Source organism: Rattus rattus, chromosome 16, assembly GCF_011064425.1.
Source record: "Rattus rattus isolate New Zealand chromosome 16, Rrattus_CSIRO_v1, whole genome shotgun sequence".
NCBI lineage: Eukaryota > Metazoa > Chordata > Mammalia > Rodentia > Muridae > Rattus > Rattus rattus.
The window spans coordinates 19,812,780-19,835,631 of NC_046169.1; the positions used below are offsets into that span (position 1 = coordinate 19,812,780).

At 52.8% G+C, this 22,852-nt stretch overlaps 2 protein-coding genes across 2 annotated transcripts in view; one reads left to right on the forward strand and one right to left on the reverse strand.

Moving 5' to 3' along the window:
• Nucleotides 1-8,809: 8,809 nt before the first annotated feature.
• Nucleotides 8,810-17,026, forward strand: Ncf1 (neutrophil cytosolic factor 1). The gene is given in 12 exon segments (XM_032887086.1): nucleotides 8,810-8,914; nucleotides 10,052-10,132; nucleotides 10,666-10,741; nucleotides 10,885-11,050; nucleotides 11,435-11,490; nucleotides 12,096-12,218; nucleotides 12,525-12,632; nucleotides 14,226-14,343; nucleotides 14,947-15,054; nucleotides 15,434-15,597; nucleotides 15,600-15,620; nucleotides 15,730-17,026. Coding segments are annotated over 12 exon segments (1,212 nt in total). The 5' UTR covers nucleotides 8,810-8,842; the 3' UTR covers nucleotides 15,849-17,026.
• Nucleotides 17,027-20,293: 3,267 nt separating this feature from the next.
• The window catches only part of LOC116885555 (general transcription factor II-I repeat domain-containing protein 2), a 34,979-nt gene continuing 32,420 nt past the window's right edge, over nucleotides 20,294-22,852 (reverse strand). The window contains exon 16 of the mRNA XM_032886847.1: nucleotides 20,294-22,368. Coding sequence (XP_032742738.1) covers nucleotides 20,792-22,368 — 1,577 coding nt within the window. The 3' untranslated portion in view covers nucleotides 20,294-20,791. The remainder of the gene's footprint in view (nucleotides 22,369-22,852) is intronic.

A 22,852-nucleotide genomic window follows, 5' to 3' on the forward strand; every position in this document is an offset into this window, starting at 1 on the left:
CACGCCAACTCCTTCTTTTCACGCTGTCTTTGTGAGCACCTGGGGAGGTAGGTGTGGGCTGGTGGGGTTCACCATGCTTCTGGTGTTTCTGAAGAAACCACTGGTTTGTCGAGCGGGAGCTGTGCCCAGCCCTCACACGTGTTGGAGATGAGGAGAACTCTGAGGCCAGAGCCACCCCACAGGGGAGCCCTCGAGTCCCTGCTGGAGGATGTGGAAGATGATGCCCGTTGAGGGTGGCCGGGGACGTGAGGGGCAAGAGTGCTGGCTCCCCTGCCCCTCATGGGACCTTATACACTGTGCAGCCCGTTTCCTGGTCAGCCGCCATGGGAGCATGAGGCCCAAGAGAGCCAGTGAGCGGACAGAGCCCTCCCTTACTCGAGATCCGTCCTTCAGAATGCTCTTAGGCCTCACCAGTCAGTACTCTGTGACGGCACAGAGGCGAGGTGCTGCTCACCCAGGGCAGCCAGGAAGCCGAAGGAGAAACAGGAGGAGCTAATGTTGCTTTCAGGGGCCACACCCTCTTAGCATCCATCTTCTTCTCACCAACCCCTCCCCCCCCCAGCTTCTGGCGTCTTCCATTGGTACCAGGGCCAAGATGAAGCTTTCATTCTGTGGGCCTTTGGAGACGTTACCCTCACCATAGCAGGGAGTAGAACTGCCCTGGGTCAGACGTGGCTTATTTACAGGTGGGTGACGTAATGGCTGCCTGCCCTAGGTAGGCTGGTAGGTGACAGCGGAGTGGAAAGGGTCATAGCCACCCGTAAAGTTGTCGTGGCTGGGATGTGACAGTGACTGTGACTGACTGTGTCAGTAGGGTGCTCGCCCAGATGCACAGAAACCTGAGTTCTGTGCCACTGCTACAGAAGCCAGGGCTGGGGTGCAGCAGGGCCGGGGCTGGGTAGCCAGGAGTGCTGGGGCTGTCTCTGCTAAGTTCAAGACCAGTCCTGGCTGGATTTGACCCAGTCTCAGTAGGCAGATGCAGGAGGATTGCTGTCAGTTGGAGGCCAGCAGAGCGGGACTACAACACTCGTGGCCTGATAGACCCTCTACCGCTGCCCAGTGACCCTGCCTCTAGCCAAGTGCGCTGACACCTAGTAGGTGGTCTCCTCACCTGCCCCACCTACCCTTGTATCTTGTGGTCTGGTTTTGAGGAAGGCCCAGTGCAGAAAGCTCAGCTGACACAATGCCGATTGGTAAGGCGTTTCCTGTCACAGAGGGAACAAAAATGAGCCTTGTACTTATCACCTTCCTCTTGGCCGTGTCCAGGCTGCTCCTACTGAGAGAGGGGCAGGGCCTGCTTGTAGACGCTTCAGTGTCTCCAGCCAGGAGATTTACTATGTAACGCCAGCCAACTGAAACTGCCCCTGAAAACTGTGGTTGTTCTCTCCAGGTAAAGAAAGGGCTCCGCCGTAGAGACCGGCGGGGTAGAGCCAAGCTTGGAAGAGCAGGCCGGTGATCCCAGTACTCACAAGAGTGGAGGCAGGAGACCAAGGCCCAGCTATGTCTGCAAAACAACAAAACAAAAGCTCAGGCAGTGTGCTCTCAAAAGGGCAGGCTGAAAGCCAGCTCATGCCTCTCAGGAGACAGTGGCACAAAAACTCAGGAGTTCAATGTCATCTTCAGCTACTAGTGAGTCCAGGGCTACTCCGGGTTGCAGGAGACTGACTCAAAAAAACCAGTGATAAGAAAGACACTTGAGGGGTTGGGGGTTTAGCTCAGTGGTAGAGCGCTTGCCTAGGAAGCGCAAGGCCCTGGGTTCGGGCCCCAGCTCCAAAAAAAAAAACCAAAAAAAAAAAAAAAAAAAAAGAAAGACACTTGAGCTGAGTACAGTTGTAGAGGCCTGTAATGCCAGCCCTCTGAGAGCAGGGACAAGGTCAAGTGGCCTGAACCTGTGGTCAGAACCACAGGATTTCAGAACCTTGATCCTGGTGAATTTACAGAGCCCACTTCAGTAGCGGCTTCTGTCCTTTGGGGACAGCCTGGTGGGTCCCCGTATGCAGTATGAGAAGGTATGGCCCAGTTCCTGATCTACACCCTTCCTAGTCACCTTGTGTAGCCCAGTCTGTAAGGGACCCGCCCTCCCACCAGCTCTTGGTGTCTCAGCTGCCGTCCCTGGCCATCTGTCTACAGTTCTTTCTGAAAGAGTGACCACAAGATGGAGAGACTTGGGAAGCAGACTTAGGTTGGGGGAGTATGGCTCAGCCAGCCTAAGAACTTAAACTCCACACCCCCAACCATTGCTTCCAGAAAGTTTGTTTTTTAATGTGTATGGGCTTTATGAATTGTGGACATCTGCATGCCTACCAAAGCCAGTTCTGTCAAGTTCTAACAAGGTGGAACAGGATTTTTAAAACTTTTTTAAAAGAGATTTATTTATTTATTATCTATAAGTACACTGTCGCTGTCTTCAGACACACCAGAAGAGGGCATCGGATCTCATTACTGAGCAGCATCTCACTGTCAACTGTAAAAGTGTGTTGGGACACCTTTCTTTCCTTGTCACCCCATGAGCTCCTGGGACAAGATCTGCTCTCTCCCTGCTGGTCACCAGGCAGGGCTGCTAGTCACATACTCTAGGATGGTAACATTTTGAAAGGCCTGGTTTGTGGTGCTGGGAATTGAACCCAGGTCCTCTGGAAGAGCAGTTAGTGCTCTTACCCATGGAGCCATCTCCAGCTCTTTCCACCCACTTCCTTACCTCACAAGTCTCATTTCCTGCCAGACATGGGGGCCAGGCCAGCACGCCTGCCCCACTCCATTAGTTTAAGACCGAGGGCTGAGTTCTGTGCCTAGGACCCACGTGGGAGAGAATTAACTCCCACATGTTTTCCTCTGACCTCTACACTGTGGCTTATGTGTGCCTTGCTATCCCCCCCCCGCGCCACCTTCCCAATAAAGAGAGGGAGAGAGAGAGAGAGCAAGAGCGCTAGAGAGAGCACTGTTGGCTGGGGATGTGACTTGGTGTTTAGAATGCTTGCAGAGCATACACAGAACCCTGGTTCCAGTACCACAAACCAGGCATGGTGAGACCTCACCTTTCAAAATGTTACCACCCTAGAGTACATAACTAGCAGCTCTGCCTGGTGACCAAGCAGGGAGAGAGCAGATCTTGTCCCAGGAGCTCATGGGGTGACAAGGAAAGCAAGGTGTCCCAACGCACTTTACAGTTGACGGTGAGATGTAGCTCAGTGGGTAGAGTGCCTGCCCAGCACTGTTGTTCGCCCACAAACAAAGCAATCTCAGCCTTAGGCCAGCATGGGAACACAAAATACACACACACGCACACACACACACACACACACACACACACACACACACACACACACACGGTCTGTCTTAGATCTGTTCTATATGTAATATTTAGGAAGATAGGGCCCAGAGAGGCTTATTCACTTGGCCCAGGGCACACAGTGTCGATAGAACCTGCTAGTAAATCATATCATGCCCAACAGTGGTGGTGAATGTCTTTAATACCTGCACCCAGGAGACAGGGGCAGGCAGATCTTTGAGTTGCATAATCCTGTGAATCAGGCTGCAGGGCACAGTGCCCACAACCAGGCTCTATTTAAAACCCAAATATGGAATGTATGGAGGGGCCTGAGAAGGGAGCCCCCAGTGTTGGATCTGAGGAGTATCCTGAGTTGGATTTTCTGCAACTGCTGGGATGTTCTGAGGCCTCACACTTCTCCCCTGGTAGAACCCATCCCATCCCATGTTGCTGAGAAAGTCTCCAAGTCTCAAAGGCTAAAAAGTGGCGTTTCCATCAGCCTTCTCACCTCACAGCCTCGCTCAACAGAACCCAACCATTGAGCCCTGTCCATCTTCATGGGGGTCCTGGGAAATCGAAAGATTGCTGGTCACTCATTAGGAAGCAGCAGGAGGCTGGGCAGGGGACGGGCAGTATGGGGGAAGAAGACCTTTAATCCCAGCACTTGGGAGGCAAGGCCAGCCTGGTCTACAGAACAAGATCCAGGACAACCAGGGCTACATAAAGGAACCCTGTGGAGGAGGGAGGAGAGAGTGGAGGAGGGAGAACTGAAGAAGCAGCAGCAGAAATTTTACATTAAATGTGCCAAGGCAGGTTTGTTTTGATCTGGGGAAGCCCCAAGTTCCTTCTAATAGAAGGTCCCTGAGGCCACTTCACTGTCCTCATCTCCCGACAGCAAGCTACTTTTTATGGTGTCTTCCCTGTCTTGACTGGGGGATTTCCTGGTTAAGGAAAAGACCAGCCTGGCCTCCGGTCTGAGGAAAGCCAAGTGTGGCTGAAGGCAGAGTGGGAGACAGGTCAATGTCCTACAGCCAGAGCAGGAAGGCCTGACGCCTCTGCCTGGCATGGCCTCATGGGAAAAGCCCTTTCGGGTTTGTGCCCCCATTCACTCGTTTGTTCAATCATTCATTCACATCACCCCAAGGCCAGTAATTAAAGGATATGGGCCTGAGAGGTTGGGAAGATGGCTCCGTACTTAGGAGAGCTGGCTGAGTTCAGTTCCCAGCACTCACCTGTGGCTCCAGGTTCAAGGAACCTGTTGTCCCCTTTTCACCTCCATGGTTGCTAGCACACCGGTGGCGTACATTCATACACACATGCACATGAGTAAAAATAAATCATTATTAATAAACAATATGGCCGGGCAGTGGTGGTGGAACCTTTAATCCCAACACTTGGGAGGCAAGGGCAGGCAGCTCCAGTCCCAGGGGACTCAATGCCCTCCCTGGCCTCTGAAGGCACCAGGTGTGCACACGGTGGACAAACATCCCGGAAGTCACATGCTCATACACCAAAATCTTTTTATAACAGCCAGGGCGTTCTAATGCAAAGTGAGTCTTGATGGACATTCTTTGATACATGTCACAATAAAGTTAAAACATTCTGTCTCCCCAAAACATCTTTTATCCATGGCTTTTGCTTGCTTGTCCTCTGTATTTTGGGAGAGGCAGGAAGTTTTTAAAGCCCTTTTATCCCCCACTACCACCGTGTGTGTGTGTGTGTGTGTGTGTGTGTGTGTGTGTGTGTATGCGTGTGTGCATAAAAGGGTATCTAATGCTTTGGAATTTACTGTGGATAAGTAGGAACTACATGGGTTCTTGCATGTGCAAGAACAGCATGTGCTCAAACGCTGAGCTGTCTCAGGAGGAGTTTTGAACCTAGGACCTGGTACGTGCCCTAGCACATGCTTCTCAACCAAGCTACACTCACTATCCTCACTTCACTGAAAAAAAAAAAAAAAAAAAAAGATGGGGCTGGGTGATGGCTCAGCGGGGCAAGGCACTGACTCCAGGTCCCACATGGTGGAAGGAAAGATCGGACTCCTGATCCTGGCGCACAGAACAACTCTCCACAACCCCTGCCAAATAAATAAATGTATTATCAAAAGTGTTAAAGTCCAAGGGGTTGGGGATTTAGCTCAGTGGTAGAGCACTTGCCTAGGCGCAAGGCCCTGGGTTCGATCCCCAGCTCCGGAAAAAAAAAAAAAAGATAAGAAAAAAAAAAGTGTAAAAGTCCGAAAGGGGGCGAGGGCACACACTTGTTAATCCCAGCACTCGGGAAGGCAGAAGGATCTGGAGTTCAAGTTGGAGGACAGGAGACCATCTCTAAAGACCAAAAGGTAAAGTAGTACACAGGTACTGAAAATAAACCATTTGCCATGACAAAAGAGAGAGAATGAAAGGAAAAATTGGCCCTGTTTACAGAGGTAATCACAAGGTGAAGCACTTAAAAAAAAAATAACCACATGTTGCCTCTTTCTCATGGGAGCGGGAGATGAAGGAGAGGGTGAGGTCTCAGGAGGGCGGGGGAGGAGGAAGGTGGCTGTGTGTGGGGCTTGGGCCACCAGACAGGCCCACTGTCTACAGTTACGCAAGTGCCCACAAGACAAGAAGGAAGTGCCGGGGGCTGATGGTGAGCCTGCCCAAGACACCCTAGGAACTTTCCACAGCCCAAACAGCAAGCCTGGTGTTTTTGCTGGACTTTCCAGACCACGCCGTTAGAGACTGAGATGAGTAGCATTTGAGAACCAGCCATTGGGCTATCGCTATTCTCAGCCCCTTACTGTCATAGAACTCACCCTGAGGGCTGGGTGTATCCACACAGGTTCCCCCATCCCCACCCCAAATCTGGAGACCTAGAGAGCAAGATTGAGCGTTCTGGGCTAGCCTGAATAGTCCCAAAATGACAAGAACGATCAGTGATAAAGCTTGGGGGGCTCAGAAGTAAAGGGCCTGTAATTTTGGAGTCTCCAGACTGTACCATAACCTGGCCCCACCCACTTTCTCTGAGTCCTAGACAGAGTCATTGCAAGTAGGCACAGCATTGGCCGGCCAGGTTGTAGACAGAAGTCTTGAGACCTGTGACCCTGGTGACCTGGTAGCTTCTGAGCCACCCACTGTGAAATAGGAGAGAGGCCACAGGTACTGCCTTTTCCTCCCACCCACACCTCTGCCACTATTTTTTTTTTTTTTCCTAAACAGGGTTTCTCTTGTTGCCCTGGCTCTCCTGGAACTCACTCTGTAGACCAGGCTAGACTCTAACTCAGAGAGACGCTTCCTCAGCCTCCTGAGTGCTGGGATCAAAGGCGTGTGCCACCACTGCCTGGATCAGCCCTGACACTTTTAAAACTGTCTCATTCATTCTATATCTCTGGCTGGCCTGGAACTCATATGTACCTGATGTACTCTGCCCAGCTGTTTCCCTGTCTTCATAATCAGTCCCCGCTGCTGAATGTCACCACCTCCAACCCAGCATGAAGGACCCAGGCTTACTCCTCTCAGGAAATCCTAGTCAGCTCGGGGCGAGGCTCTGCAAGCAAGAGGCCTGCTGACCGTGGCTTTTTGTCTCTCCTCCGTCACACTGTTGGTGACATTAGAGTCTAGCTCTTCCACTGCAGGGATTAAAGACACTTGCCACCATGGTAGGCTCCCAAGTTCCCTTCCAGACTGAGGAGAAGTCAAACTCTGAAGGATTAGTACATGGTCAGATGCTGTCTTACCTATGTGGGTGCAGACGTCATCTCTGCCGAGTCACCTTGGTTTCTGAGACGGTGTCTGTTACTGACTTAAAACTTACCTGGGGGGTTGGGGATTTAGCTCAGTGGTAGAGCGCTTGCCCGGCAAGCACAAGACCCCGGGTTCGGTCCCCAACTCAAAAAAAAAAAAAAAAAAAAACAACTTACCTGGAGGCTAGGCTGGCTGGCCAGTGAGTCCCAGAGAGCCCCTGACTCTGTTTTCCTAGTGCTAGGATTAAGAGCACAGAAGCCAGGCAGTGGTGGCCCAGGCCTTTAATTCCAGCACTGGGGAGATAGAGACAGGTGGACCTCTGAGTTGGAGGCAGCCTGGTCTAAGAGTGAGTTCCAGGAGCATCCACCAGGCTAAGGGGAGGGCTCTGTGGCTGGGAGTGCTTATTTCCCTTGCAGAGGGATCTGACTTCAGTACTGAACACCAATGTCTGCTGGTTCACAACTGCCTGTAACTGCATGTACATGCCTCTGATCTCCACAGGGACCAGCCCTCACACACACACACCACACCACACACACCCCACACCATACACACGCACACACACACACACACCCAACCCACACCATACACACCCCACACCATACACACACCACACCACACACACACACACACACACACCACACACACCACACCACACACACACACACCACACGCCATACACACACACCACACCACACACACACCACACCACACACACACCACACCACACACACACACAACACCACACACACACACACACACCACACCCACACACACACACACCACACCACCCACACACACACACACCACACACATACACACCACACACACACACCACACACCATACACACGCACCACACACACACACCATACACACGCACCACACCACCCACACCCCACACCACACACACACTATACCACACACACCACCACGTACCCTCCACACACACACAGAGGATTTTGAGCTTTTCTTTTCTTTTTTTTTTTTTTTTTTGGTTCTTTTTTTCGGAGCTGGGGACCGAACCCAGGGCCTTGCGTTTCCTAGGCAAGCGCTCTACCACTGAGCTAAATCCCCAACCTCTGAGCTTTTCTTTAATGTGGGTCCTAGGGATAGGCTCAGACTTGTATGCCAAGGACTTTATCAGCTGAGCCGTGGCCCCAGTCCTGTAGTACTTCTAAAGATAATCTCATGTATCCTCAAACTCCCTATATAGCTAAAGCTGGCCTTGAACTCCTGATACCCCACCTCCCAACCACTGGAATCACAGGCTTTTCTAAAAAATATTTATTATTTTATTAATATAAGTACACTAACAGACATTAGAGGGCATCGGATGCCATTGCAGATGGTCGTGAGCCACCATGTGGGTGATGAGATTTGAACTCAGAACTTCTAGAAGAGCAGTCAGTGCTCTTACCTGCTGAGTCATCCCTCCAGCCCCAAGTTTGCTGTTCTGTGTGAGGTTATTCAGACGCCTCAAGGAGAGACTTAGTGGGCATGAGGCGGGGAGATACAGATACGGAAAATGGAACACGGGAAAGGAAGGACAGGGCTGGTGCCAAGGCCCTGGAATGGGAACGGTTGGGGTGGCTCAGAACTGTAGAGAGGCCCAGGTCCCTGGGGCTGAGCGATGGGCGGTAGGTAGAACAGGCTTTCTGCCCTTCTGTGCACATGGCTGCCCCAACGCTCTGTCAGCTCAACAATCCCCAGAAAGTGAAAGACTAAGCAAGAGCCTCGTGGGCCCTCCCCACCCTCCCCCACCCCAGCAACAGAAACCACTTCTTCTTTTTAGTGTATTTAGGGCCGGCCCCAGCTATAGGGAGAAGTGGCCCTGCCACTTGCCCAGCCATGGGGGACACCTTCATTCGCCACATCGCCCTCCTGGGCTTCGAGAAACGCTTCGTCCCCAGCCAACACTATGTAAGTAGTCCAAGAGTGCCCTGCAGGAGTGCAGAGTGGGGATAGCGCTGTCACCCTGGTGCCACCCAAAACCCACCTGGACCAGGGAAGGAGAGGAGGGGGAGGAGGGCCAGAGAAGGATGTGATGGGGAGGGGGGACCTGGGGAGGGTCGGGAAGGTCGGCGACCAGGAAAGGATATGGGGGGAGGGGGAACAGGGAAAGATATGAGGGGGAGGATATTGGAGGATATGGGGGAGGGGGACCAGAGGAAGGATATGAGGGGCAGGGGACAGGGGGAGGATATTGAGGGAGGGGACCAGAGGAAGATGTACGGAGGTGGGGACCCCTCAGGCACAGGGCTCTTTTTATCCTTGGGCTTCAGGCTTCTCTTGGGTGTCTACAGAGGACCCTGCTGTGGTGGGCAGACACCCCTGTGCACCATCCCCAGCTGCCTCCCTCTCTGTCCTCACACGAAGCCCCTATCCATGCTCCAGTGTCACCACCCTCTGTCCAGTGCCTAGGACTGAGGCTCACTCCTCCCAGGAAACCTCCTGTCTAGTCAGCTCTGGGAGAGGCCCTGCACGGCCGTGAGGCCTGTAGATTGTGGCTTTTTGCCTCTCTTCTTCTATGATGTTGGTTACGCTTGAGTTTAGATCCCAGGAGGTGACATCACCAGGAGGGACGAGGTCTCCCCTTTGCTCTAGGGGAGATGAAGTGGAGAAATATTCGCCCATATATCTAGACTCTATCACTGGGTCTGCAAGGCCAAAGGCCGGCCAGAGATGATGCCGCCTAGTACTTGTGAGGTGTTTACCTGGGACACTTAGCAGTAAGAGCCAAGTCTCTCCCGTCCTCTCTCCCTCCCTGTCGCTCTCTCTAAATATAAATATTCTGAGTCATTCCACACTGAGAGAGTGACTTTGTAAACCAAAGCCACACCAGAAGAGGGGACAGCGGTCACCCTGGGTGCTTCCTTCACGTCCTCCCCCCGGAGACAATCGCAGGGATATTTTTAGACAGGTCTCACAATGGAGCAGAACCCCCAAAGACTGCCTGGCCACAACCCCTCAGCCTTTCGTCCAAGGCTAAAAGGCAGCCCAGGGGCATAGCTCTGCCCCCGTGGGTGCTGAGGCCCTCTCCGCTCTAATGGCCCTCAGGTGTACATGTTCCTGGTCAAGTGGCAGGACCTGTCGGAGAAGGTGGTCTACAGGAAATTCACCGAGATCTACGAGTTCCATGTGAGTTTGGGGGAGGGGCGATTCTCTCCGCAGCTTTGGTTCTGCCCTTTGTGGACCTCAAGCTCAGCATGTATCTGAAGAGGTTAGCCTGGGCTACCTAGTGACTTCCTGGGCTACACAGTGAAACCCTGTTTCAAAATGAATGAATGAATGTGACAGGGTCAGACAGATTCCCCCCAACACACACATGAGAGAGAGAGAGAGAGAGAGAGAGAGAGAGAGAGAGAGAGAGAGAGAGAGAAAAGAGAGAGAGAGAGAATATGGACCCAATGGCTCCCCCTCACCATGTTATGAACGGCTCCAACTTAGATCTTTTGGAGCACCCCTTTTTTCTTTCTCATGTATCTAAGACTGGCCTCAAACTCACTACACAACAAAGATGAACTTCTGATCCTCCTGCCTCACTTCCTGAGTGGGTGCACCCCCACGCCCCATTTATGCAACGCTCAGGGTGGTAGCCAAGACTTGCATGCTCACTAGGCAAGCACTCGACCACAGAGAGCCCCAGCCCAGGTTTTCTTCTTTTTATCTAGAAAATGTTAAAGGAGATGTTCCCCATTGAGGCCGGTGAGATCCACACAGAAAACAGAGTCATCCCGCACCTCCCAGGTGAGAGTATATAGCCTGAGCCCCTCAGCAGGGTCCCCAGCCCCCGGGGGGCCCCTGCCTCTGCTCTCCAAAACCCCTTTCCACACACATCTGGACTTGACTTTGTGTGCGTGTGCTCACGGCTCTCTGGTGCCCCCACGCAGCTCCCAGGTGGTATGATGGGCAGCGTGCAGCTGAGAGCCGCCAGGGAACCCTCACCGAGTACTTCAACAGCCTCATGGGACTGCCCGTGAAGATCTCCCGCTGCCCACACCTCTTGAACTTCTTCAAAGTGCGGCCCGATGACCTGAAGCTGCCCAATGACAGCCAGTGAGTAGCCACCTCCCTGGGGGAAGGGCCATGGGGACAGAAGGCAGAGGGTGGGGAGCCCCAAGTTCAGAGAGGGTGAGGGACCGCCCCAGGTCCCAGGCCAAGCATCTCTGTCTAGCTGGCAGAGATGGGCCATCTCCCTAGGGATTGCAGTACACTGAGCTTCCTCTGTGTGTCCCCTCCTGAGCTTGGCTGCATAGACAACCCCTCACTTGTAAGACAATCTGTGTCCGTTCCTCCACTCTCACGGCTGGGCCAGCGGATACCTTCTCTCTGTGGTGACCTTCGTTTCCCAGTTTCCTTCTTCTATTGGGAAGTCCTCCTGCAGGTGTAGCCTGAAACCTTCCCTTCTGGTCTGCTCCATATTGCCTGTTCTTTCTCCAGGGTGAAGAAGCCAGAGACATACCTGACGGCCAAAGATGGCAAGAATAATGTAGCTGGTAAGAGGGTTAGAGGTGCCCAGGGACAGAGGCACCCGGGGGGTGGGGGTACCCAGGTACTGTGGACATAATCGAGGACCTCGAGTGTGGGGTTGTGGGGACAGAACACTGAGGAGGAAGAGGAGGAGCTTTGGAGTCATGTTACCATGGAGATTGGGGTTGTCCTTGCCAGCACAGTCCAAGGCAGGAGAATTATCGGGAGTTCAAAGTCATCCTTAGCTACACAGTGACTTTGGAGCTATCCTGGGCTACATGAGACCCTATGTCAAAAGACAAACAGAGCCAGGTATAGTGGTGCCTTGAGTCCCAGCACTAGGGTGGCAGAGGCAGGTAGCTCTATATAAGTTCTAGTCCAACTTGATCTACAAAGTGAGTTCCAGGCTAGACCTACTGAGAGCACAGTTCTTAGCACCTTCCTTGTGTGAACGGTGCTAGGTGCTCAGTACACGCAGGGCCACCATTGTGAGCTTGACTGATCTCCAGTCGGCAGCGTGTGACAACTCCCATGCGTCTGGAGCTGGGTGGCTGCCCATGCTCTCCTCGGTGTCCTGACAGGGGACTGCCCTCCCTGCTGTATCCATTCACCCTGCCCTCCCTCTGTGCAGACATCACGGGTCCCATCATCCTTCAGACCTATCGGGCCATCGCTGACTACGAGAAGAGTTCCAAAACAGAGATGACCGTGGCGACGGGAGATGTGGTGGATGTCGTAGAGAAAAGCGAGAGCGGTCAGGCTCCCTGCCTGGCTTTGGGGGAACAGATGTAGCCTTTGAGTTCATGCCGAGGCCCAAGCCACCTCTGGCCTCCATCTGAGGCCCACCTCATGCCTAGATTGCATTTCGGGGCGCTGTCCCACCTGCTCATGGCGAAGGGCTCTGAGCTCGAGCTCCTGGGGTGGGATCTGGGTGTGGAGTTTGGGGACGTTGGTGAGTAGGAGCACTGGGTGTCTCCTTCTCTGTGTCCTCACCACCCTCATGGATGCGGAAGGCTGCCAGGCACCAGCCCTCATTTACTTCTCTGTGTCCCCGACATAGGCTGGTGGTTTTGCCAGATGAAGACAAAACGAGGTTGGGTCCCTGCATCCTATTTGGAGCCCCTTGACAGCCCGGATGAGGCAGAGGACCCCGATCCCAACTATGCAGGTGCTCCCTGCCCTCTGAGGCAATGTGGGGTGTGGGAGAGAAAGTGGGTACGGGGTCATGAAGAAGCCAGTAGCTCTTCTGTTATTTTCAAGCTTGGAGGCCTAGGTAGATGGCGGATTGTGTTGGTCAGAAAAGTAGGAGGCAGAGCAGAGGGACACGGTGTGAGCGATGTGTACCAGAGCGGGGGAGGGGGGACAGGAAGTGGAGCTGTCAAAGGCTGGGGAAGGAAGCCAAGGGTAAAGTTGGCACTTCCAGGGCTTGAATGACCTGCACTGAGTTTAAGACTCATGCTTTAAGACTGAGAGATTCCACTGGGTGTGGTGGGACCTATCTGTTACCTCAGCTATTCAGGAGGCTCGGACAAGAGGAGCTCAGGTCTAAGGCTGCTCAGGCAGGCTGCAGAGCATGTCCCAGTCTGGGCAATGTGTGGTGACGCCCTGATAAAAAATATTGCAGTGTGTATGCACACATGTGTTCAGGCACCTGTGTGTGTGCGCGTGTGCACGTGTGTGGTGTATATGTGCATTGTGCATGTGTGTGCACTGGTGTGTGGGTGTGTATTAGTGTTACTTTGCTTTCTATGGCTGGGATAACCCCCATGACCGGACCGGAAGCAAATTGGGGAAGCAAAGGGTTTATTTCATGTTACATTTCTATGTCACAGGTCGATTACTGAGGTAACTCAGGGCAGGAAGCTGGAGGCAGAAACTCAAGTACAGCCTATGGAGGAACACTTACTGACTTGTTTAGTCTGCTTTCTTATACAATCCAGGCCCACCAGCCCAGAGGTGGCACTGCTCAGAGTGGGCTGAGCCCTCTCATACCTGTTAATCAAGAAAATGCCCGGGGTTGGGGATTTAGCTCAGTGGTAGAGCACTTGCCTAGCAACCGCAAGGCCCTGGGTTCGGTCCCCAGCTCCGAAAAAAAGAAAAAAAAAAAAAAAAGAAAATGCCCCACAGACTTGCTTACAGCCCATTCTAATGGGGGTATATTCTCGTGAAACCTGGTTACACTTCCCAGATGACAGCTTGGGACAAAAACACCTAACCATTATGCAAGCACGTGCGCGCGCGCGCGCGCGCGCACACACACACACACACACACACACACACACACACACACACACACACACGAGCACACATACTAGCACTAGGAGTGTAGCTCAGTGGTAGAGCCCCTGCCTAGAAACCCCAGTGAGGGGCTGGGGGCGTGGCTCAGTGGTAGAGCCCCTGCCTAGAATCTCCAGTGAGGGGCTGGGGGCGTGGCTCAGTGGTAGAGCCCCTGCCTAGAATCCCCCAGTGAGGAGCTGGGGGCGTGGCTCAATGGTAGAGCCCCTGCCTAGAATCCCCCAGTGGGGGGCTGGGGGCGTGGCTCAGTGGTAGAGCATTTTCACTTCATATTACAAGCCTTTGGTCCTATCCTTACAGTGTATAAAATATTATCATTAAAAAACTTAGAAAGGGAAACCAAGAAGGAGTGGCTCTGAGGGGACTGAGGGGTGGCCTGTGCGCTTGTCGTAGTGGCTAGACAGTTGGAGGACGCTGAGAGCTGACAGACTCTCTCGCCTCACTGGCTGCTCCCTCCACGGACCAGGTGAACCGTATGTAACCATCAAAGCGTACACTGCTGTTGAAGAGGATGAGGTGTCCCTGTCTGAGGGTGAAGCCATCGAGGTCATTCATAAGCTCCTGGATGGCTGGTGGGTGGTCAGGTAAGACAGCTCCTTCACCTACACATATCTGAGTGGGTTTGGAGGACATCATGTGGGCTCTGAGCTGACTTGGCTGTGTGATTCTAGAGTCTTCTGTCCTCCTTAGCTACTGAGTTTCATCTCTAGGACCTTCCACAATCAATCAACCAAACAAAAAAAGCGGGCAAGCAAGAGGGAAAATGATTTTGTTTGGTTGGTTTTTGTTTTTCCAGACAAGGTTTCTCTGTGCAGTCCTGGCTGTCCTAGAACTCGCTTTGTAGACCAGGCTGGCCTCAAACTCACAGAGATCTGCCTGTCCCTGCCTCCAGAGTGCTAGGATTAAAGGTGTCAGCCGCCATCACCCAGAGACACTTAGACTCTTAAAGGTGTCACAGTACACACCTGTAAGATACACATCTACCTTCCTTCCCCTGTCCCGAGTTGGACAGGAGGGCTGGGGCATGCCAGACTTGGGCATGCAAGGAAACAGCTTGGTTGGATGTGGATCTTTGAAATCCCTTAGCTAGCATCGGACCTCATGGGTGAGGCACTCTGAAGGCCCCCTAGCTCTGTGCGCACACCCCCTCGTGACTACCTGATCCTCCACTGTGACCCATCTTGCAGGAAAGGGGACATCACCGGCTACTTCCCATCCATGTATCTGCAGAAGGCTGGGGAGGAGATAACCCAGGCCCAGCGACAGATCAGAAGCCGCGGGGCACCACCTCGCAGGTGAGACGGGTCCTGATGGGGCGGGCCTGAGGGAGACCAGAGGAGGTTTCTGGCTGGGTAGGTACCTACCTGTCTGGGCAGTCCCAGAGCAAGGGTCATGTTTATGGCCAAAGTGGGTGTGGGAAACAGGTAGGGTAGGATGTGATCCCCACAGGTCCTGCAGTTTCCTCTGACTCCATTCCACTTGCTAAATATATGCTTAGGACCTGAGGGGTGCCAGTCCCTCTGAACCCACTTGCTGAGGCCAGGTTAAGGATCTCAGGGTGTCCTAGTTTCTCCGTACCCTACCCTCTAGTCAAGCTTAGGGTCCCAGGGGTGTCTACCCGTGCCCCGGGGGCAGCGACTCCGGGACACTGACACCTGCGTCCTGCTGGGCCAGGTCGACCATCCGCAATGCACAGAGCATCCACCAGCGTTCTCGGAAGCGCCTCAGCCAGGACACCTATCGCCGCAACAGCGTCCGATTCCTGCAGCAGCGCAGACGCCCGGCGCGACCTGGGCCGCAGAGCCCTGACAGCGCAAAGGGTGAGCGCCAGAGAGGGGCTGGCCGGGGCTGGAGGGCGGAGGTAGTCCAAGGGGCGGGGCGAGACCTAGGGGTGGGATCAGGACTAGAAAATTGGGGCAGCTTACAACAGGGAGGCTGGGGCTTCTGATGATCCTGCCTTTCGTTTACAGACAATCCTTCGACTCCGCGCGCCAAACCACAGCCTGCGGTGCCTCCGAGACCCAGCTCGGACCTCATCCTGCACCGCTGCACAGAGAGCACCAAGCGGAAGCTGACGTCCGCCGTGTGAGGGGCGGCTGCACTGAAAGGCGGTCCTATCCCTACCCTTGTATATATTTGTATATAGCCTCAGGTCAGAGGCTCCTACCCTGCTTTAATGTTTGGAGTGGACTGAGATTCTGCAGCAAAGGACAGGACTGGGTTTCTCTCCACGGGTATTGCTAGGATGAGAGGAGGCAGTCAGCGTTGCTGGGGGGTTTGCAGGAACAAAAAAGGTCTGATTACCCACTGCCTTAGTCTTGACCAAGGTCAAGTTTGCAGAAGGCCAAGTATCTTAGGAACGCCCTAGGGAAACTGTTTCTCAACCTGTTGGCCATGACCCCTTTGGGGAGGGTGTCGAAAGACTCTTTCTCAGAAGTTGCCTTAGATCATTGGAAAACACAGATATTATTTTTATAGATATTTATATAACGATTTATACAAGTAGCAAAATGACAGCTATGAAGTAGCAATGAAAATAATTGTATGATTGGGGGTCTCCACAACATTGGAAACTAACTGTATTAAGGGGTACAGCACTAGGAAGGTTGAGAAGCACTGTCCTAGGGGCTCAGAATGTTACCTGATTGGTAGAGTGCTTGACTAGCATGCACCAGGGCCTGGCTTCCATTCCCAGCATCCCATAATTGGGATGTGTTACAACAAATTGTCCGTGTTCTAACATCTGGGCGGAATTTCACAGCCAAGGGTCAAGAGGACTGCTGTTACGTTCAAGGTCGGCCTGGGCCACGTAGGGAATTTGAGATCAGATTTAGTCTACAGTGTGAGATCCTGTCTCAAACCACCCCATCCCACAACATAACCTTGGCATGGGGTCTCGGGGTTGTGGCGGAAAGCAGTCATTAGTGGATAATGCTTGGTATTCTCCTTGTTTTCATGTCTCTAAGACCTTGCTGGTATTTCCATCCCCAAATGCAAAGAAACCGTGCTGACTGGATCTATGTCACCGTGACACAAGCTGGTGTCATCTAAGGGAGGGCACCTCAGCTGAGGAAACGCCTCCATGGGGCTGGAAAGATAGCTCAGTGGTTAAGAGCACTGGCTGCTTTTCCAGAGGACTGGGGTTCAATTTCCAGCATTCACAGGGTAGGTCACATCTGCCTGTAACTCCAGTTTTAGGGAATCTGACACCCTCACACAGACATATATGCAAACAAAATACCAATGTATATAAAATAAGAATAAATGTACTTTGAAAAAAAATGTTTTTCTTTTTTTCAGAACTGGGGACCGAACCCAGGGCCTTGCGCTTGCTAGGCAAGCGTTCTACCGCTGAGCTAAATCCCCAACCCTGAAAAAAATTTAAAGGAGGGAAAATGCCTCCATAAGATCTAGCTGTAAAGCATTTTCTTGGTGATTGATGGGGGAGGGCCCAGTCCATGGTGGGTGGTGCCATCCTGGGTTGATGGTCCTGGGTTCTATAAGAGAGCAAGCTGAGCAAGCCAGGGGAAGCAAGCCAGTAAGTCACATCCCTCCACAGCCTCTGCATCACCCCCTGCCTCCTGGTTTCTGCCCTGCTTGAAGTCCCTGTCCTGCCTGAGTTCCTGTGCTGACTTTTTTCAGCGATGAACAGTATGGAAGTGTAAGCAGAATAAACCCTTTCCTCCCCAGCTTGCTTTGGATCATGGTGTTTTATCTCAGCAATAGAAACCCTAACTAAGGGGTTGGGGATTTAGCTCAGTGGTAGAGCGCTTGCCTAGGAAGTGCAAGGCCCCGGGTTCAGCCCCCAGCTCCGAAAAAAACCAAAAAAAAAAAAAAAAAAAAAAAAAACCCTAACTAAACCAGAAACCACGGTGCAAAACGAAGTCACACAGCTTGCAAAAGACAACTCTGGTAACAGGGCCTGGCGTTGCAGGGCTGCCACAACAGTTGCTCCACTTTCACCACGTTTCTTCTTGGAAAATAGGTCTCGCTATGTATCCCAGGCTGTCCTTGATCCTCCTGCCTCCGGCTTCTGAATGCTGGCATTACAAGTGTGCACCAGTTTTAGTTTTGTTGTTTGTTTCCTAAAGTGAAGTCCTTATGAGATGTCTCCCCCTTTTGGGACGTGCATGTGTGCGCGTGCGCGCGCACGCGCGCGCGCGCGCGTGTGTGTGTGTGTGTTCATGCGTGTTTCAGGATTCCATGTCAGGCTGGTCTCTTACTCCCTAGGTGGTGGAAGATGACCTCGAACTCCTCATTATCCTTTTTTTTTTTAAAGAATTGTTTATTTATTTTATGTATGTGAGTACAGCTGTCTTCAGACACACCAGAAGAGGGCATTGGTTCCCATTGCAGATGGTTGTGAGCCACCATGTGGTTGCTGGGATTTGAACTCAGGACCTCTGGGAAAACAGTCAGTGCTCTTAACCGCTGAGCCATCTCTCCAGCCCCCTGTACTAGAATTTCAGCTGTGCACATCCCCTACCCTACAGTCGCTTCTCTGTATTTCTGATCTTACTGATGTTGCCTTGTCCCAACCTTAGTGTTTCCTGCTATGTGTTAGCCAGGGAGGCCGCCCAAAGGCTTGTGTGGGGGAGGGAGCAAGGGCCACGCCCATGGCCGCCAGCTTGTCGGAGTGTCCCCGTCTGCTGACCATCAGTCTCTCTGAGTGCACATACAGTGCTGGGCTTACTCCAGTGTCTCTGGGCTTGAGAATCAGAGACAGGGACCCGCACCCCAGGAGACACAGGCAGTTTACTTAGGGCAAATCTACCAGGAAGCAGGCAGAGGTCACTTGGAACTGCACCGACTTGGGCCTATGGGCACATGGTTCTTTGGGCCACATTTTCTTTTCTTTCCTCCTCCTCCTCCTCCTCCTCCTCCTCCTCCTCCTCCTCCTCCTCCTCCTCCTCCTCCTCCTCCTCCCCCCCCTTCAAGACAGGGTTTCTCTGGTAGCCCTGTCTGTCCTGGAATTCTCTCAGTAGACCATGAATTCCGAAATCTACCTGCCTTTGCCTCCTGAGTGTTGAGATTAAAGGAGTGTGCCACCATAACTGGCTAGTTGGGCCATATTTTAAGGTGTGTGAACTGGATGCACTCCAGTTAGATTGATGGGTATGTCCTCTGAGTTGGACTTGTCTGGGTCATTCCCTGCCCCCATCCTTCGACTGGAGGACATCAATGCCTGGTCTGAAGAAACAGCAACAAATTAAGAACAAGCTCCCGGGGCTGGGGATTTAGCTCAGTAGTAGAGCGCTTGCCTAGCAAGCCCAAGGCCTGGGTTCGGTCCCCAGCTCGAAAAAAAAAAAAAAAAAAAAAAAAAAAAAGAACAAGCTCCCAGTCCAGTCCCTCCCTCCCCCATATATCTGGCCACATAGCTCCACAGACATCTTGTTGCCATGGTTACTGAAGAACACCCCACACCCCATTCTCCCCACAGTGGCAGTACTTGTTCGCCCACAGGGTCCCAAGTCACATTCCAGGGTAGAAAAAGAATCTGCAGGAAGTGCCATGGAGTGTTTCTGTAAGCCCAGATTGCGGCAGGCTGGGCAGGAAGATCTGGACCTCTAGGTCAGTGTGGTCTGCATAACGACATCCTGTCTTGAAGGAGGAAGAGGGAGAGGGTAAGAGGAAGAAAGGAGGACAGAAGAAGAGTAAAGTGGAGGAGAGAGGAAGGAGGAAGAGAGGAAGAGAGAAGAGGAAGGAGGAGGGAGGAAGAGAGGAGGAGGGAAGAGGAAGGAGGAGGGAAGAGGAAGGAGGAGGGAAAAAGAAAGGAAGAGGAAAGAGGAAGGAGGAAGAGGGAAGAGAAAGTGAGAGGAGGGAGGGAGAAAGGAGAAGGGAAGAGGAAGGAGGAGGGAGAAAGGGAGGAGGAGGGAAGAGGGAGGAGAAGGGAGGAGGGAGGAAGAGAGGAGGAAGGGAAAGGAAGGAGGAGAGAGGAAGAGGAGGGGGGGGGGAGGAGGGGAAGGAGTGGGGAAGAGGAGGTGGGGAGAAGAAGGAGGGAGGAGGGAGGAAGAGGAGGAGGGAAGAGGAAGGAGGGAGGAGGGAGGAGGAGAGGAGGAGGGAAGAGAGGAAGAAGAGAGGAGGGAGGAAGAAAAGAGAGAGAAGAAGAGAGGAGGAGGGAAGAAGAAGGAGGGAGGAGGGAAGAGGAAGGAGGAGGAAGAGAGGAGGGAAGAAGAGAGGAGGGAGGAGGAGGAAGAGAGAAAGGAAGAAGAGAGGAGGAGGGAAGAGGAAGGAGTGGGAAGAGAGGAGGAGGGAAGAAGAGAGGAGGACAGAAGAGAAAGGAGGAGGAGGGCTTTAAGCCTCAACTTACCTGTCTGTTAAACCCTGTGTTGGTTACTCAGGCTCTTCCACTTCACGCCTGACCTTTCTAGCTCCAGGCACGAAGACCAGCTGAGGAATTCTAGAATATGGGGCAGTATCTCTGGCCGACTGATTATCCTTAAACTTGGAAGCTTACTAGACCACAGAGCATAGGCCGGAAACGTGGGGAGACACCTGCGTGTGTGCACACCCCCCCTCCCGGACAAACACACACATCTTTCACAGTGGGTTTATTGAAACGGTACAGCATGGAGGAGTGGTACAGGTCAGCGAAGCCAAGAGCAGCCAGCGACTGGAACTACAACACTTAGGGGCTTTTCCGAACGACAGACTGGTGTCAAAGGTCATCTGAACAGGTGTGATGTGTAAATTAACATCCCAATTCAAAGTGGGGGCAGAGGGAACATTATCTTCATTAAACCGGGAGGTTTAATGGTTATCTTTATTAAAGCAAGAGGTTTAATGGTTATCTTTATTAAAGCAAGAGGTTTAATGGCCTGTTTTTCTGGTCTCACAGCCCATTAGGTCTGGAACATTCTAGGTCTCCACATGGAGGGATGGCCAGATTTCCTTCTTTTTTCTCTTCCTGCAATTTCTCTCTATTGAAATGGGGTCTTGATAGGTAGCCCAGGCTGACCTCAAGCTCGAACTCAGATCCTCCTGCCTTGGCCTCCCCGGTACTGGAATTCCAGGCTCCTGCCTTCCGCCCCCTCACGTTGCGGCCTGGAGCGCTGAGCCCCACTGCGCCTCTTTCTTGCTCAGCTTCATGATGGAGAAGAGCTGCTCGCAGATGTGGGTGCTGCTGAACATCGACAGCATCTTGGCACAGTGGCTCCTGTACTTGGGGTAGCTGCTCCATAGGTGCTTGTAGAAGTCCGGGACGCCCACCTTGTCGAACTTGGTCCTCAGCACCGTGTTACACTGCAGGTCGATCACCTCCATCTGGAGCTCCTCCCGCACGCTGTCAATCTTGGTGGAGAAAGGCGAGCTGAACAGGGTGAGCTCGCTCTCCCATGCTTTGAAATCCGACAGGCGCTTCTGGAACTCCGCCTTCAGTTCCACGATCTTGGGGATGTAGTTGAGCCCGTCGCTCTCACTCCGGGAAACAGATTTCAGCGTGGGGAAGTGGGCCAGGTTGTTCCTGGCCAGATGGGTCTCCCAGAGGCACAGTTTCGCTAGGAAGGCCCGGATGAAGTCGTACATCTGGGTCACGATCTGTGAATGCCCTTGGAGGGAGGCATCCAGGGTATTGAGGTGTGTCGTCATGTCCACTAGGAAGGCCAGGTCCAGGATCCAGTCCCGAGAGCTGAGCTGTGGCACAGGTTTGCCCCGAGAAGACATGAACGAGTCTATTTCCTCCAATGATTCGAAGAACCTTCTGAGGACCAGCCCTCGGCCCAGCCACTTGAGGGCCGTGTGGTACAGTAGGCTGCCGTACTGACTGTCCAGCTCGTAGAGCAGCGTTGTGAAGTCGCTGTGGTTCAGGCCCCGGGAGCAGATCCAGTTCACCGAGTCTACCACCACGTCCATGACGTGGCCCATCTTTAACTTCTGCGCGCACAGCCACTCGGGGTGAATGATACAGCGCACGGACTTGAGGTCGGCTCCCTTGCAGCATAAGGCTGCCCTGGCTCTGAGCTTCGTCACCAGCCCGCTGTTGGCATCCATCATGGCCGGCGTGCCCGTGGAGGCCACGCTCACCAGCTTGGACCAATCGATGCTGAACTTCTTAAGACTCTTCTCTACGCGCAGGAATATCTCGTTCCCGGATTTGGCGCCTGTCATGGGCACGGTGTCCAAAAGTTCCTCGGACACGTCGAAGTTGTCGTCGACGCCACGGATGAAGATGGCCAGCTGGGTGGTGTCATTGATATCTGTAATCTCATCGATGGCGATGGAGTATGCCACAAAGGACCGGATTTTCTGTCGTAACTTCTCCCATAAGCTCCCGGTCACGTCTTCCACCGGCTGCACCACGGAGTTCGTGGGTGGACTTGCATTCGAGAGCGCTGGGTCTGGACACACGATCTCCGAGGCCCCCAGGAGATACTTCCGCAGTCCCCTCTTCAGCTCTCGAAGCTTCTCTTCCCGCGCCTGCCCGGAGTACTGGTCATAGTGCCTGCTGTGGTTGGTCTGATAGTGGCGGCGCAGGTTGTACTCCTTGGATACAGACACGCTCTGCTTGCAGATCAGACACGTGGGGACGTTCTGCACCTCCACGAAGAAATACGCTCGCTCCCACTTCTCTTGAAACACGCGGCCCTCCTGGTCTATCTTCCGTTTCCCCACTTTATAGAGACATGGAATGGTGATTTGGCAACTCCCTATCGCTTGCCCTGTTCGATTGTATTTATTTTATTTTTATTTTTAATTGGATATTTTATTTATTTACATTTCTTATTTGTTTGTTTATTTATTTATTGGTTCTTTTTTTCGGAGCTGGGGACTGAACCCAGGGCCTTGCGCTTGCTAGGCAAGTACTCTACCACTGAGCTAAATCCCCAACCCCTATTTATTTACATTTCAAATGTTATCCCCTTTCCTGGTTTCCCTCTGCAAACCCCCTATCCCATTCCCCCTTACCCTGCTTCTATGAGGATGCTCCCCACCTCACCCGTTTGATTTTACAGAGTGGGTGTTCAATACCCCAGTGGGCCTCAAACTCACTAGGGAGCCAATGGTGACCTTGACTTTTCCATCCTAACTCCACCTTCTAAATGTGAGGTGGTGGCATATGCTACAATGTCCAGCCTCTCTCTACACAGCCCTGGT